Source organism: Hibiscus syriacus, unplaced genomic scaffold, assembly GCF_006381635.1.
Source record: "Hibiscus syriacus cultivar Baekdansim isolate YM2019G1 unplaced genomic scaffold, ASM638163v2 tig00000002_pilon, whole genome shotgun sequence".
In the NCBI taxonomy this organism is placed as follows: Eukaryota; Viridiplantae; Streptophyta; class Magnoliopsida; order Malvales; family Malvaceae; genus Hibiscus; species Hibiscus syriacus.
In genome coordinates, this window is record NW_024061752.1 from 1,631,297 (window position 1) to 1,648,424 (window position 17,128).

The 17,128-nt window shown below is 36.1% G+C and overlaps 3 protein-coding genes across 4 annotated transcripts; 1 reads left to right on the plus strand and 2 right to left on the minus strand.

The window, feature by feature from the left end:
* Positions 1 to 4,347: 4,347 nt before the first annotated feature.
* Positions 4,348 to 6,854, minus strand: LOC120212386 (receptor-like serine/threonine-protein kinase At4g25390). Its single transcript, XM_039210725.1, has 2 exons — positions 6,692 to 6,854; positions 4,348 to 6,464 (listed from the first exon to the last, which is right to left on the minus strand). The coding sequence occupies exon 2, from the start codon at positions 6,455 to 6,457 to the stop codon at positions 4,463 to 4,465; it is 1,995 nt and encodes a 664-aa protein (XP_039066656.1). The 5' UTR covers positions 6,458 to 6,464; positions 6,692 to 6,854; the 3' UTR covers positions 4,348 to 4,462.
* Positions 6,855 to 11,844: 4,990 nt separating this feature from the next.
* On the plus strand, positions 11,845 to 12,609 carry LOC120172320 (uncharacterized mitochondrial protein AtMg00810-like). The gene is made up of 2 exons (XM_039180065.1): positions 11,845 to 11,923; positions 11,999 to 12,609. Exons 1-2 carry the CDS (start codon positions 11,845 to 11,847, stop codon positions 12,607 to 12,609), a joined length of 690 nt encoding a protein of 229 aa, XP_039035996.1.
* A 674-nt stretch (positions 12,610 to 13,283) lies between these two features.
* Positions 13,284 to 15,447, minus strand: LOC120212483 (probable protein phosphatase 2C 75). 2 transcript variants are annotated; one of them, XM_039210845.1, is made up of 5 exons: positions 14,913 to 15,447; positions 14,387 to 14,737; positions 14,094 to 14,199; positions 13,958 to 14,010; positions 13,861 to 13,902 (listed from the first exon to the last, which is right to left on the minus strand). In XM_039210845.1, the coding sequence occupies exons 1-4, from the start codon at positions 15,363 to 15,365 to the stop codon at positions 13,982 to 13,984; spliced, it is 939 nt and encodes a 312-aa protein (XP_039066776.1). In that variant the 5' UTR covers positions 15,366 to 15,447; the 3' UTR covers positions 13,861 to 13,902; positions 13,958 to 13,981. The 2 variants fall into 2 exon arrangements, with proteins under 2 accessions (XP_039066726.1, XP_039066776.1); XM_039210795.1 differs by lacking the exons at positions 13,861 to 13,902; positions 13,958 to 14,010 and adding an exon at positions 13,284 to 13,753 and having other exon boundaries at positions 14,913 to 15,446.
* Between the last annotated feature and the right edge of the window lie 1,681 nt (positions 15,448 to 17,128).

A 17,128-nucleotide genomic window follows, 5' to 3' on the forward strand; every position in this document is an offset into this window, starting at 1 on the left:
TTTATTTTAAAATAATTGTTTATTTTAAATTAAGACAAAAGAAAAAGAAAAGAAGTGTCATAATTTAGAATGATAATTAAGGGTGTAAAATGTAATTAATTTTATTAATAATAAAGAATCATTGAAGTGGAAGTTCATAGAGCAATTAAATGGTCTGAAAAAGAAGAAGGGAAAGTTGGGGAACACCACCAACTGTATCGAGGGGGAAGATCTTCCGAATATATGAAGTAAGCCCTTATTCCTTTACCATTTTATTAACCCTTTAAAACATCATAAGCTTGCATGCATGAGCTGGCCAGCAAGTTGTTAATCTTCTTAATTATTAATTATTCCATTAATTAATCATTAGAATTATAATTAGATACAACTATTACAATCATTTTTTGTTTAACTAAATTTTTACTAGAACAAAATTTATAACAAGAACCGATCATTAATGTATTATATAAAAAAGGTATAGGATCGAGCATGTTTAAATATTTAATATTCTTCGATTTACGAGTATAACTTATTATATTAAAGATCATTTGATCCATATCCAGATTGATGTTAAATTATGTATGAAGAACATTACATTAGGAGGGAGTACAGGTAAGGTGGATCAATCCTTCTAATCTTACATTTGTTTAATGGCACTGCATAATCATTCCCGCATCTCTTTAACTAACCCCTAGAATCAATGTCTTCATATATGGAGGACAAAGGCAGCCCTCCCTCCCACCAACATGCATGTAAGATTATATAATATATTTGAACTGAACCCACATTTTCATCATTCGGTTCGATTTATTTTCTTCCACGTCTTGATCAGAATCGAGTCAAATTGAATGGACATAAAAAAATACATTTTATTATTTGAAATAATATTAAATTATTGTTCAAATCTGAATTGTTGTTGAAGTATGTTTAAACAATTTTGACAGACAGACAGATATTAGCACATAAGATGGCCACTGATTTTGTGGGATATGCCGACTCTGATCTCCTACCCCAACAGGTTAGACATATACATCAAATACTACAATGAATCTTTTTTTTATTTAAAATATTTTAGATTAGATGATTTAATAAATTTGTATCCAAGCAAAAATAAGTTATGAATTAAAATAAAATTACGTTTCCAGATTAATTTTTTTTGACAATTCGTCACCTCCTTTTTATCACAAAAAAAAAAAAAATTGTAAATTTTTTCATCGATAAAATTTTGGATTTTGTAATGGTTTCAATTCAGTTTGATTTTAAATTTAATACGACCTAATGTGAACACTTGAAGCTAAGAATTTTTTTTAAAAAAATATTAAACAAAAAAGTTATGAAGATATAAATTTTATGACATTATTTTATCTATATCTTCTTTTTTTTATTAAATTTTATCTATATCTTCACTAATGAACGATAATACTAAATGATCAACTTTGGGCTCAGTTCAAATAAGTAGAGGCAACCAACTTTAGGTGTTAGTGATAATAAATTTATCGGAAAGAATGCAAGTTGTGCTAGCATTGGGCCTCATTCTAATTTGTTTCTGCTTAAAACATAAAATGGCCCTCAAACTTGGTAAAATGGTTAAATTGATCCCTGAATTATATTTGGGTCAAATTAGCCCATATATTTGGAAAAAGAAACATCTAATTGAATTATTAGTTGAAGATTTTATAATTGAATTCTGGAGACTTATCTAGTCGTATATTTTAAAATAAAAATTCAATTGGAATTATATTTTATTCCTTGCTATTAATGCAACTACTTTCATGCTTGTTGGTAAGTGTTTGAATCCGAGTCATATGCGAGACTTTAGGCCTATCTCTCGCTGCAATGTTGTTTATAAGTGTGTTACACGCATTATAGTTGCGAGGTTGAAATGCTTCCTACCTGATGTCATTTCGACTAGTCAGAGTACGTTTATTTCGGTTAAAAGTATTATGGATAGTACCTTGATGGCGCAAGAGATGGTGAAAGGGTGTAACTGCTCTTCCCTCTCGCCGAATTGTGCATTGAAGTTGGATTTACATAAAGCTTTCGACTTGGTGGATTGGACATTACTTTTTGTTGTGTTGGAAGCTCTTAAGATGCCTATGGTGATGATTGCTTGGATTAGGAAGTGTGTCACATCTGTGTCTTTCTTTGTTTCTCTCAATGGAGGTTTAGTTGGCTTTTTTTAAAGGGGCTAAAGGGGTGAGGCAAGGGGATCCTTTTATCCACTTATCTCTTTGTGATTACGATGAATGTTTTATCTAAGCTTTTGGGTAAAGCAGCTGAGCATGGTGTGATGTAATACCACCCAAAATGTCATAGGTCAAATTAACAAATCTTTGTTTTGGTAATGATTTGTTGATCTTTTCAAGGGGACTTTCGGTTCTGTTACTAGAGTCTGGAGGTCCTTAAGACTTTTCATAAGTTTTCTGGTTTGCAAATGAACTCGGGAAAGTCTAAGATGTTCTCCTCAGGGATTGGGGTTGAAGAGTTGCATGTGATTTCTGAGGTTACGGGTATTCGTAGTGGCAAACTTCCGGTTAGGTACCTTGGCATTCCCCTCGTTTCCAAGAGAATCATTGTTAGGGATTGTGGTTCGTTGATTGAAAAGATTGCGATAAGGCTGCAAAGTTGAAAGGCCAAGCTTTTTTCGTATGTTGGTAGGCTTCAGCTTATCCGTGTCATTTATAGCATTGAAAATTACCAAGGGAGTCAAGTGTTGCTCCCTGGGTTGGTGGATAAATCAACTATGTTCGAGATTCTTTTGGAAGGGGGAAGATAAGGTGGTTAAGGGAGCAAAGGCTAGCTAGGCTCAAGCTTGTACCCCTAAGGCGGAGGGAGTCCGTGGGCTCAAGGACCTCAAAACTTGGCCATGCTTGTATGGTTGGATTGATCCGGAAGCTTCTGCTTAAGGATGGCTCCACTTGGGTTGCATGGGTTCATGTCTATCTTATTAAAGACAATTCCTTTTTGGAATCTGTCTTGCCCTCAGAATTGCAGCTGATCTTGGAGGGGTCTATTGCAACTTAGATCGAGAGAGATCCAGGTCCAGGGTCTGCTTATTGATTTGGTCTCCCCCACCCGGGGATCTGGAATGAGATAAGGGTGAAAAGAGATAAGGTACCTTGGGAGAGGCTTGTGTGGCACTCTGGTCATATTCCCAAGTTTTCGATCCTGGTTTGCAACTTTACCATTTGCAACGTGGGGTACCGGATTTGAATTATGAGTTGATTTGGGCTTGCAGCTGCTTACGAGGTTACGGAATCGTAGACATTTCCTTGGTGTGTCGGTCACAGTTAATGAGCTGATTGTGCAGATTAAGAGTTTTGTTACAATACGATTGCAAGGGACGAAGTTTAGAGCAGGCGGAGAGGTTAATATAGCTCCCTATTTGGCATGGAGGCTGCTGGGTTAAGTTTCTTATCTTGATTGCTTGTCTGGCTTATTTGTTATTTGTTTGGTTCTTTAGTTCTTTCTTGGTGAACTGCTTAAAGGTGTATAGATGGTATAGGTGATTGTGTCAGGTTGTTTGAGTTGGAATGAAATATTCGTCTAAAAAAATTATTTTATTCAGAATTCATTTAATTGTCGCTTAATTCGTGACAATAAAATGAATTAACGCTTGAACATTAAATAGAAACATTCATAATTCTTTAATAATAGAAACACTCATAATTCTTTAATAATGACTTATTTGATCCTTATTTTTCAAACTCATACAATCGCGACTTTTTTATATATAAAAACTCATTCGATCCGTAAATCGTATACTCTCTTAATTTTTAAATCCAATTACAGGAATCTGTTTTATATACAAACCAATATAAAAGTCACATTTGAATAAATCTCCATCATAAATAACGGAAATTCAACATAATTTAACTACAGATACAATCGAATTGTAATAAGTTTAGCATCCCTTAATTAAGTTTAAATTCAATATTTATAAAAAAATAATAATTAAGAAAAAATTATCTTCCATTAAAGATTTGATCTGATTTGATCGATTGCCTAAACAAACTGCCATGCTTTTAATGTTACATTTCATGAAAGTCGACAGGTGATATGAAGAATACAGGAAAGCAGCGGCATTTAATATGCAATTTGCAGCTTTTACGTCTTTTGAGTCGATCCAACATTACTCGATTATGTTGGAACCATGAATGATCAAGGCCTAGACCCCCTTTGTTTCTCTTCAATGCAACTGGTTGAGTAAAATTTGATTCGATTTAAAATAATTATTTTTACTTTTAAGTTTAATAAAGAATACAACTCAAACGCAGCAGGGCTGAGATGATGCTGGTCCCTATCAGTTGAAATACAAGGGCTTATCGTTGAAAAACAAAACCCATGTGAAAGGAACTTGAAAGCCATTGAATCTTTCAAATAATTTACTGTGTTTTTATTTACAATCATCATCCACAAAGATGAATGATATGAAACAGTGAACTAACATCAACCGGCTACTGTTAACGGATGAAAAGAAAACTCACCGGACCTTCTTACGAGACTTGAATGGATATCGGGATGGCGGAGAAGGGGACAATTCCGTCGGTAGTTGAGGCAGCTCCGCTTCACCGGTGAGCATGCCAACAACCTCCTTCATTGAAGGACGACGATGAGGTAATTTTTGCAAGCAAAGCAAAGCAACTGTGATACACAAAAGGGCTTGTTCCCTATTCAAAGACTGTATATTCTGGTCAACCAACTCAATGAGCTTCCCGGTTCGGGCAAGACGCCGAGCCCAGGAAATCAGATTGGCTCGCTGAAACTCGGACATAGGTGACCCAGTGACCTGCAGGGGTCGCCTCCCTGCTATCAGAACTAACATAACAACCCCGAAACTGTAAACATCACACTTCTCTGATACATCACCACCGCCACCGTATTCTGGGGCAACGTAGCAAACAGTTCCCCTCATACTAGGGGTACTGCTAGCACCGCCACTTTTGGGAATCTCTCCACTGAATGAATCGTAACCGTTTCGTCGAGATCGGCGTAGTTCACCACTAAGCCCTTCCCATAACCAATCCACACTACCAACACTAACTTTACTCTTATTTCTTTTACTCCCTTTCTTCCTCTCCGTATACAATTCATCATCGACCGGCCACCAATTTCCCCCACCACCACCATTACATTTGCTATCATACATCCCCTGCTGTCTCCTTTTCTTCTTCTTTTTTTTCGTGAGCTCTTCACAGTACTCCTCCTTCCACCACTCCCTTGCCGGCCTTCGCTTCTCCTTCTTTACATTCTTTCCCTTGTCATCCTCCATCGACACCCACCATTCCAACCGTTTCCTACTCCCTTTCTTCTTCTTCTCTGATTTTGCATTTGTTAAACTACTCGAAGACGCCACAGAAGCGATCCAATCACTATTAGGTCTCTCTTTGATCTCAGTCCCAATCCATTGCATCACATAATCTTTCACTTTCCCGCTCTCCACCGGAGCTGCCACATTATCTTGCTTCCGACACCAATCGCTACCAGAACTGCTCTTTATTCTTTTCCCACCACTCTCCAAAACACTTAAATTTCCCTCCGAAACACTGCCTTTCTCCATCATTTCAGGAGATACCACAAGCGGTGCCGGGGAAGCAGCAACCGTAACAGCCTCTGCATTCAGCGGTGAATCCGTAACCGTAACCGAAACTGGCGATTGATCTACCGCCAAGCTGAATTCGTCGATTCCAGTGGCTACACTCTCAGTTTCAGCTACAGATCCATAATCCTCAGCTATTTCCACTCTAATATCCTCAGATTTCAACCTTGCTAATCCGAAATCTGCAATTTTGGCTGAGAAATTCTGATCCAACAAAACGTTACTAGGTTTGATATCTCCATGAATTATTGGAGGATCCAATCCATGGAGATAGTCGAGTCCCTTGGCGATATCAACAGCAATCGAAAACCGCTGTTTCCAGTTCATTAATTCCGGGCATTTCCGACGAAGCAACGCGTCTTGCAGATTACCGTTCGGCATGAGCTCATAAACCAGGAGCATACGGCGTCGTTTCCGATCGTAAGAGAATCCATGTACCGAGACGACGAGGGAAGAGTCGAGCTTGGAAGCGAAAAAGAGCTCGTTTTGGAACTCCCGTTCGACCTGGAGCGAGCCGGCGTCCATCACCTTGACGGCGACAGTCTGATTGCCGTTGTTGTTGTTGTGGTTTCCATCGTGTTGGTTAGGGATGGTAGCGCGGTAGACGGAGCCAAATCCCCCCTGACCGAGGCGGCGAGAGGCGGAGAACGAGGAAGTAGCGCGACGGAGGATGGAATACGAGTACTGGTGCGGCGGCTTGGAGTCGGCGGGGTTACTACGTTGGCGCCGGATTTTGCGGAGGCACAAAGATAGAACCAATAAGATCGAAAAAGAAGCGGAGACAGCCGCGACATGCGGGAAGATGACTCGTATGGGTAGAGAACTCTCATGGTACATCAACGGAGGTTGCTGCGGCAGCGGAGGGATCGATACTCGCATTCTGAAACTACCCAAAACCCCCAGAAAGGAAAGGAATTTACAAAGATAGAATAGGAAAAAAGTGGGAATCGAACATGAGCTAGAACCTGGGTCGATTTTTTATCTCAAGCTCTGAAGGTTTTTTCTGGAAAAAGGAAGGAGCTTTGTGGGGGACGAAGTTTCGATAATCAGTGTAATGATTTCTAATTGTTTTCAGTTACTGCAATAAAAATGAACAGTCAGAGAAAAGAAAACCTGATGATTAGAGCTCTAAAAGAAACATCAGCTCAGCTATCCGCTCCTCTCTTTTGAGTTGTAAACTGTACTCTCTCTTCATTTTCCTCTTTCCTTTTTGGTCTCTTCCTTCTAAGCAAAAACTGTAATCTACTTTGACCTCTTTGCCTACTTTAAGGAATACCGATGTTTTCTATATTATAAAAAAATTACTTAAACTATAATTCTTATCTTAATTTTTTATATCAAACTTTTTTTATAGAAATTTTTATATCAAACTTTAAATATTTTAATTTTATTTTTAAATTATGATTTTTTATTTTCAACTAATCCTAAATGGTTTGAACATTTTTAATTTTATACTCAAATTGTATGATTCTCATTTTAAATTAATCTCTAAACTTTTGAATTTTTCAATTTTATCCTCAATTTCATCCAAATGTATATGTAATCAGTCTTGACCACAAATTAACCTATTTTTTTTAAACACGTAATAATATTGCTTCGCCTAACTGTTTCATTAGTAGGATATGTGATTAGCATATAACGATATTTTGGGATGAAACTGAACTGTCTCAAGTACAAAGACCAATTTAGAATGAGGGTTATAGTTTACGATAAGATTGAACATCATGATTTGAAGATAAAATCAAAATATTAATAGCTTTAAAGATTATTTTAAAATAAAATCCACAATTTAAAAATGTATGATACCATTAACTCTAAACAAATCATCCAAGGGAAAAGGCACTGCTAATCAGTATTATGATGATTGCTTGAAAGGATCTGATTACTACTTGATGTGGATGGAAAAAAATTCTCTTAATCGATCAAATCCATATTATGAAAGTAATGTAGTCAATTTGATTATCTTCGATTTTTACGATGACATTAAATTAATGGTTTGATTCACGAATTAATCTGGTTTAGATGCACTTATTTTCACATAAAGAGCTTATGAAACAATGGAGACTTTTAGAATCTATTGAATTAAAAGGACAATGTTTTTTCCCTCCAAACTCATCCAAGCCAAGTCCAAAGTATGAGCTTTACATACAAACCTAAAACTTTGAATCGGAATCCTTCCTACTTTCTTTTCCTTTTTCTTTTAAATAAAATTTTAATATTATAAATGCATTAATTAAATTAAGTCGACCATCTTTATAATAAACCTTTATAACTATAAATATAAATATAAATATAAATATAAAATGGATGGTGGCTTGGCTGCAGTCCAAGGTCAAAAAGAATATAAAATGGAGTATGTTATTGACTAGATAATATTTGTATAGATAGAAACATAAAATTAACTGACCATATTCTCATATATAATGGAGTTAGGGGGATGTAAGGTAGTAGGATGCCCCCAACGGGTTGAGAGCAGCTTCCGTAGAAGACCTCCAGTAGTCAGAATTATGAATTACCCACCATAGGATCGACGGGACTCGATCACACGACCACAAGATTAAGAAAGTTGTGCTCTACCTGAGTTGGGATTTAGAAATTGACAGTTTACGATGTGATTGTCTTTTTGGGTTTTAGTGGTTAGGAAGAGGTTGGTTTGGTCCCCTTGGCCTACTTGTCTCGTTGGTTCCACTTTGGTGAGTGCCATCCAACAGATTTCTCCCTTGGTTTTTCTGCCATTTCCACGGCTACTTGAAGTCTAAGCACCATTTCTGATCTATCTCCGGCTCACCTCTCACCCCGTCATTAGGTTTCACTCTCCTACGTTCATGGTTATATTGGATTAGGATATATAACCAAATATCTATTGATATAAATGATATATTTCTTTAGTTGAATAATTTTTTGTGAATAATTTCTACTTAAAAGATGGGAAGAAAATGTGTTCCCAACGCATATTGAACTCATAACTTAAAAGATTTTAACTCTATAAGGATTTGAATAATATTATCTAAAAATTACATTTAAATTAAATATTAAACATATTATCAAAGCTTTCAAATCGGTGCAAACTTTGACTTGATTGTTTGTCATTAAACCAATTATTTGTTGACTATCTCGATTAGTTTCGAAGTACTTATTTATCATTTGTATTTTAAAAGAATAATTTAGTAAATTGTAAGAGATGACCATCCAGTTCAATTGGTAGAGTACAAGATTTTTAACCTTGAGGTCGTGAGATCGAGTCTCACGGAGGGTATTTCATAATTCGGAGGTTTTCTACCGAAGCTGTTCTCAACCTAATGTTAGAAGCAACCTACTATCTTACCTCCCCTTACCCCATTATCTAATTTAGTAAGCTGCCACGTGTGGACTATCGGCATGAATCATTGATCTGATATACAAACATTGACAGAACACAATTTCTAAAAATTGAGGTGCGCACCACGATAATTAATCACCAAAATCCAATCGAATCTATAAGATGGAAAATGACAGCGTTCCTGACTACTACTTTCATTAATTTGATTCTTAATTTTTTTATTCATATTAATATTGAAGTTTAATATTTTTTTCTTGAATTAAACTGTATATCATATTATAGATATTAATAAAATCTAAATTCTAAGATTAATATGAACATAAAAAGTTTCAAGAATAAAATTAGACAAATATACCCACTCAAATATTAATATAAAGACTTAATATAAAAATAAGTGTTCAAACTAAACTATTTTTCTCAAACATGTGCTAAATCTTTTTTAAGTCAATCCATGTGTCTAACGTTATAAACATTATCATTTTAAGTACCCAGGTGGTAACTACCATTAAAAAAATTTGTGAAGTGACATGTGTCACGTTCTAATAAGTTTTAAAAACTATATTTAAATAAACTTGATAAAATTATTGTATTTATAAAAGACCTAATTTATCTAAAATTACCAAAATAAACTCAAATCCCTAAAATCATCATCAAATCTCTAACTCTAACCCTCACTTCTCCCTTGCCATTCACGGTCACTGACGTCATCGTCACCGTTATAATCTCCCTTCTTGACCATTTGTCTTCCTTATTGTCAATCGTACAATCGGGTCTCGTGGAATCACGCTAATGTCGCATTTTTTTCTTGTCATCATCTAGTTTAAATTGCGATTTGAGGTTCATCAGTGGTTGTTCATTAAGTGGCTAGTCGTGGGTCGGGGTTAGATTAGGTCGATGGTAACAACATTAGCAAAGGGTGGTGGCCGACGTTGGTATAAAGATTAAAAATTAAGGTTTTCAAAGTTCAGGGTTTTAAAAAAATATATTTGAGATGTGACACTTAACAGAATTATCAAAATTATCAAATAAAGTTTTTCAAAACTATCAAAATTTGACATGTGACACTTGACAGAATTTTTTTAACAGTGATTACGAACATGAGCGCCTAAAACAATAATGTTTGTAACATTATACACTTAGATTGATTAAAAAAATTTAAATACCTAGTTGAAAAAAGAGTATAGTTTAAGCACTTATTTTTATATTAAGCTTAATATATATAAAAAAGTTAAAAATTAAATTAAATAAATTTATAAAGGTTAAAAGATTGATCGTTAAAAAAGAATGAAAGGAAAAGAGAAATTGAAAATAGAGTCAAACTGTGTGATGGTTCAAGACGGTTATATGATATTGCACGTGGGTGACCGACCTACCAACTCCCAACCGTTTTCACATGCCATGGCATGCAGCATTTGGATTACATGCGAATCTGATAAGTTTTTATGTTATTTGACTTCATAAAATTAATTTTTAATTGAAAATTTAAATTCGAGTAGTGCTTGATTAGATTTTTAAAATGATAAAGTTGGATTAGATTCAAGGGAAAAATGTCTGATTCAATTTAAAATAATAGTATAATTTACCTTTATATATTTAGAGAATTATTATAATATTTCTATACTTTTAATTATATCTTTACTTTACTTTATAAAAAAGAAAATTAATATATATATATATATATCAAATCGAATCATATTTTGAATTGAGTGAAATTTCATTAAGTTTAAATCAAATTGAATGATGAATGAATGAGTATTATATTCAAGTTGAATTTAAGTGAATAAAAAATTCAATCTAACCCGACTCCTAATCATTCCTAATTCAAATACGTCATTTAAGTTGATCCTCGGGGGAATCAAGCATGCCACTGCTCCATGGTAATGTACCCTATGAATATAAATGCGGGAAAGAAGCAAATAGAACAAGGTTAAATTACTGTAACTAAATTATCAGTTTTGTTTTATTTTAATATTTAAATTTTTATTTGTTTTAAAACTATGTCTAACGTTAATTTTTGTTTAATTTTAATACTATGCTATTAAAAACTTAACAAAGCTACTACACGTGACATTTTTTATGGATAAATTACATCATTCATCACTTAACTATCTTCTCATTCTTATTTTGACCATTAATGTTTAAAAATTTTCAATTGAATTACCCAACTGTCAAATTGTTCATGTTTTAATAATTATAAATTTACTTTATTAATAAAACTAATAGTTTACGTACTAAATGTGTAGTTTATTGTAAAATCAAATATTTTGAGAGGATAAATTATTTAATTTAAAAAATAAAAAAAATATTTTTTAAAAATATTTATAGAACTTAAATTAGATCAATTCAAAGTGCCCATTTTCGTTAGTTCATTCTTTATAGGGTAAAGGGCACTATCCTGTCCGTAAAACTACTATTTTACTTGTGAATCATATGATACGGAACTACCTATATAGAATGTGTTAAACGTGTCGAAATACGGAAGGGAGGGACAATTAAAGTTCAAAACTCGTATATGTAATATCAGGATGATTTGGTACGAAGAATGAAAACGAAAACATAAATCAATAATTATGTAAAACACAATTTATTATTCTACAAAATAGATAGCTTAATGTAAAAAAATAGCTTAATGTAAATCCTCTGGTGATGTTGAGAGATACAAGGCTCGTTTAGTGGCTAAGCGTTACAATCAAAGGGAAGAGATTGATTACACTGAAACCCTTTCTCCTGTGGCCAAACTAGTGACCGTGAGAACTGTTTTAGCCCTTGCTGCTGCTCATGATTGGCCTCTTTACCAGATGGATGTGCATAATGCATTTCTTCAAGGAGACTTGTATGAGGAAATGTATATGGAGTTGCCATTTGGATTTTGCATTAAGGGGAGGCTACAGTTTGCAGGCTGCATAAATCCATTTATGGCTTGAAGCAAACTTCAAGGTAATAGAACATGAAGCTTACTGAGACATTGTTAAAGGCAGGGTACAATCAAAGCAAATCAGACTATTTTGTGTTTACAAAAAGGCAAGGTGACTAGATTGCTGTGATGTTGATATATGTAGATGTTTTGCTAATCACTGGGAATAGCAATGTTTTAATTTCAGAGTTAAAATTGTTGTTGAATCAAAATTTTCAAATGAAAGATTTAGGAGACTTTAAGTTTTTCCTTGGTTTTGAAATATTGAGATCCGAAAAAGGGATTTTATTGAATCAAAGAAAATATGCCTTGAAATTGATTGAAGATTCAGGTTTAGGGGAAGCAAAACCCGTCTCAACTTCATATACTACAGTAGATTTTGATAATGGGTTAGCTAGGGAAGTTGAAGATCTGGTTTTATTAGATGGAACTGTTTATCAAAGATTGATGGGGAGGTTTATGTACTTGACACATATAAGATCAGACACCACTTTTGTTGTGCAAAGCCTTAGCCAGTTCATGCATCAACCTAAGGAGTCACATGTGAATGCTGCCTTAAGGGTTGTTAAGTATGCAAAGAAGAACCCAGTGCAGTATTTGTTGTTTAAGGAATCAAAAAAGAAAGATATTACAACCTACTGTGATTTAGACTGGGCTTCGTGTCCAGTTTCTAGAAAGTCGGTAACAGGTTATTGTGTCAAACATGAAAAATCCTTGATATCATGGAAGTCCAAAAAACATAACACTATTGCTTGTTCCTCTGCAGAGGTAGAGTACATAAGTATGGCAACAACTTAATGAGAAGGTGGTCAGACGGACCCAACACCACCATGATTTCAAGGTGGTCAGACGGACCCAACACCTTAATGAGAAGGAACCGTGACCGAACTTATTAATGAGAAATGCCATTTTTGCACAAGTCATTGCATTTGGAAGGTACATTCCACCACATGTGGAGACTTAAACAACCTTAGAAGCAACACTCGGAAAGGATAGAGAAGATGAGCAAACGCAAGTGTCATCCAAAACAAAACCACCCATCAACGGGGACTGCGATGTTTAAGCAAAGTTCTTATGATTGTGTTAATTAATACCATGTAATCTTCTTAAATCCCTATTAATTTTGAAATTCTAGGATGTAATCTTCTTTCAATGTTTAATTTTAATTTCATCCCTATAGATCGAGGTCATATTTTATTATTATAGTGTCGGATCAATTAAAAACTAGTCCCGACCCGATTGTTGCCAACGCTATTTATGAGTTTTACTCGTTGCGCTTATTTCTGATGATGAGGGCATCCGAACAACAAAAGTCATTTGATGATTCAAATGCAACTATTGTAATAATTTTAAACTTATGAAGCAGATACACCCCTCCACTCCTTTACGTAAGTTGGGGTTCATAAACACTCGTATGGCACTCCCACGATGACAGTACCAATTCCACCTCAAATATCCCCCAATTTCATGAGCCTAACATAAATTTGGTGCCAAATTCAATTCTATCTTACCATCTGCAACTATCTATGCATGTGTTTCTATCATCATGAATCATGCATTAGTTATTTACTTGCAAGGTTCATATAAACATTTTGGGTTATACTTCCACTTCCGTTTGTTGTTCAGCTCCTCTTTAGATCAACAACTATGACACTGATGTTATCCGAACTATTTCGTCCCAAAGCCAGCCGAGTAAGCAGTGTGGCGGCAAGCACGCTGCGAGACGGATATAATGGTTCAGCCCCTTCTTCTTTTTGTGTTGGGTTCAACGCACCATTGCTTCCTTCTTTAAGGCATTCATGAGCCACTTCACAAGCCATGTCACTAGATAAGACATCCCACAAACCATCGCTTGCGAGAATTAAGCACTCATCTTCGGGTTCTCTCTTTGTGAATGTTATCTCCGGTTCTGATGTTACAACCGGTTTCAGGTATTTGTCTCCTGCTCAGAATCAGAGAGATTAAGCACTCATGGTAAAATCATCGCACGTCCCCCGAATTAGTTGAACATAACCAATATATTATACTCAATCCTAATTTCTTTCAGTTGTTTCTGAATTGGGAATTAATAGGACTACCTAGTATCTACAAGTTACAAATGTGTACTTGGGTTGATTTCGAGTTATATAAGATAGAGTATCCACAACTTACAAATGTGTGAGTATATATTTTAAGAGATGTAATAATAATCCATCTTGCCTATTGCCCCGGACATCGCAAGAATACCTTCAAACTCGAATAAACCAGAATGATAAGGAACCGTTACATCAATAAAACCTTACCTATTGCCCTGGACATGGCAAGAATGCCTTCAACTCGAGCTCCATTTACAAAGATAACCCGACCTCCAGCTGCTTCAATACGTGCAAGTTCATCGGGTCTGTCCGGCTGAAACCGAAACCAAAACCAAAATAAAAAATATTATCAAATAGTAACTCATTTAATCGTTTGAAAACATGTACAAAAAATTACTCCCAATCCTTATCGGTACTTATATAGGAGACAATTGTGCTTAAATAAATTCGAACCCAAGACCTCACAAAATATGTCAATCGGCATTTCTCACAAAACGAACCTTATGATCGAAACTCAGAGGAATGGCCTTCCCGCCTCGATAGAGGACGGCGCGTGAGTCACCGCAATTGGCGACCACTATGTGGTCCGGCGTCAACAGGGCTATCACGGCGGTGGACCCACCGAGGGCCACCTCCATAGAGTGGCACCCACAGCGGTGTCCCACGCTTCCACAAGCGCAAGTGCTCGTTGCCATTACATCCATCCTCTCGAAGCTTCTTTTCATAGCGCTTCTCCAGCTCTCCTCCACTGACCTGCTGTCTTTCCCACGATCGCTCTCTCCGTTGCAATTCACGCGCATCAACTCTTCCTCTACTAACACGTGCATCTTTTCCCTGCACATTGCTGCCACCTGCAGAAGAAAAAGGCTATTTAGAAAAGCTATAACTCAGAAATCAGATGGTGAAACGACAAAGTCACATGTGCTTCTGTTAACAAAAATAACGAGCAATCGCCATTTTTTATAATTCTCGAAGATCTTTTTATTTTTTCCAAAATTCATTGATTTCAAAGACAGAGAACTTTACATGAGAACCACCATGACCGTCGTAAACAGCGAAGAAATGAACCGGTCTCCTAAGATTTACATCAGGCCGGCAGAGTTCAGTCCGTACAAAAATGGCATCCTCCATCTCACGTGATCTCCCGGAAATCGACATCGTCCCGTAAACCGGCCCGTTACTAAAATCTGCTATCGTCTTCACCGCCGTCGATTCCTCCTCTCCGGAAGAAGTATGCGTACCGTTAGCCACTACCATATCGCCGGCGACCTCCAGCATACGCATCCGCTTCCCCTCGCGAACGTAATCCGAACTCTCTCCAGAACCCTCCGTTTGGCCCGGACTCCGCAACGCTCCAGCACCGGACGCTGAGATTGCCGCATGCCTCCTCAACTCGATCCTCCTCCTCCGCCGTTTCCGGCACTTTACCGACGTATCATCATCTTCATCGCTCCACATTCTGCTACAAACCTCCGTCATTTAAAATCTCCTCCGGCTAATATTATTCAATAAAAAAACTAACAGATCATTTCAAACTAAAAAAAAAATCAAAGCTTCAAAATACAAAAATATGATTTTTTTTTTCCTCAAAACTTATTTGAAACTTATGGCGGAAGGGGTAAACGTGTAGCGTTTATGTTGTAATTCTAGTGTTAAAACTTGTAAGCCTTCTACTGGGCAAAAGCTAGATTCGTGCGAAGCTTCTGCCCGTAGTTGCCCGATATGCTACCCGTTACCAACAACCAATTGTCGTGACACGTGTATAATCGGCGCTTTATCTTTTTGCCTGTAGAGCGTCTCTTTTCATTGTTTCTTTGTCAAGTCAATTTCGCGTATAGCGATATATTAGGGGGTACACATTTTCAAAAGGATCTGGATACTGGAAAAGCCGACACGTATAAAGGAAGCTCCCATATGTGGCGGCCCCGACCTCTTCAAAGTGAACCAAGTGGGGATAAGAGAGACAGACACATGTATATTTCTTAAGTTTCGGGGATGGCCCACATGGAATACGTTTTCTTTTCGTATGTTATTTTCTTTTCCAACCGAAAAAGAAATATAATTGTCTCTGTAAAAAAAAGTTTTAATTATCTTCCTTTTAAGAAAATATAAAAAAATAGATGACTAATGGCGTGATTTTATCATTTTTCTTTTAAGGAATATATAACCCCAAATCAAAAAGTTTCCTCATTCATAAACCTCATTCTATCTCTTTAAGCTTGTCTCTTTTTAACAAGAAACTTCAATACCGTTTCGTCGTCGATCGTTATTTCGTTTTTGACACCTCTCATATCATCGTGTTCCTCGAGCCGTCTCGAGTCTACCGGTGTCCATCTTATATCTGTTGACGTTGGCTTGTGAGGGGTGAGGAAGATCAAGTTTTCGACGTTGCGAAATTTAATTCTCTGTCGTTCATCGCTGTGAACCGAGCTTGATAAGTGTCTCAAAACCCCTTAAAACGCATATATGAATTTTTCCGTAAATTTTCCGATCCTCGAAGGCCCCACACGCACCCCCAAGCGACACCGCTGCGCGTATGTAAGGTTCACCACTTGGTGGGCTTCTAGAAGCAACCCGACCTGACCCGCATGCACAATCCGACCTGCCTGTTTGACCTGATCTAACTCAACCCGATCCAACCCGAATCGAATCGATTGACCCTTAACCATTGATTGATCGTTGATCGCCGTTGACTTTTTTTGACGTCTTGAGTCAGATTTTACAATTCGTTTTACCAAATTCTAATTCGAAAATCCTAAATCGAGCCCGTTAATAAAAAATGCTTAGTATTTTTAGTATTTTTGCTTATTTTTTTGAGATTTGGTTATGAAATTGATTCTAGTATATATTTTTATGAAGATACTCATTTTCCCCCGACTGAGGGACTATTAGATCTGATGCTTCCCGTCTGTTAGACCCACTCGATTCACGTTATTCGAGAGTTACTCGTAGGTTCCCGTAAATTATTTAAATAGAGGTTATTATTATTAATAATAGGATTCTTATATAGATTTTCCTATTCTTATGATCTAGTGCCGTCGCTAATCGTGGTTGACAGACTCGGTAGTAGGCTTCCTTATCAGACTATTCAGACCGATACAAGTGTGTTTTTTGATGATGTTACATTACTATTTTAAACTATTTATTTGAACTCTTTTAGATTTCTGATGATACATAATATTTTTACGGCACGATACATGATTTTCTGAATATTGTTTATCTAATACTTGATTTACTGTATA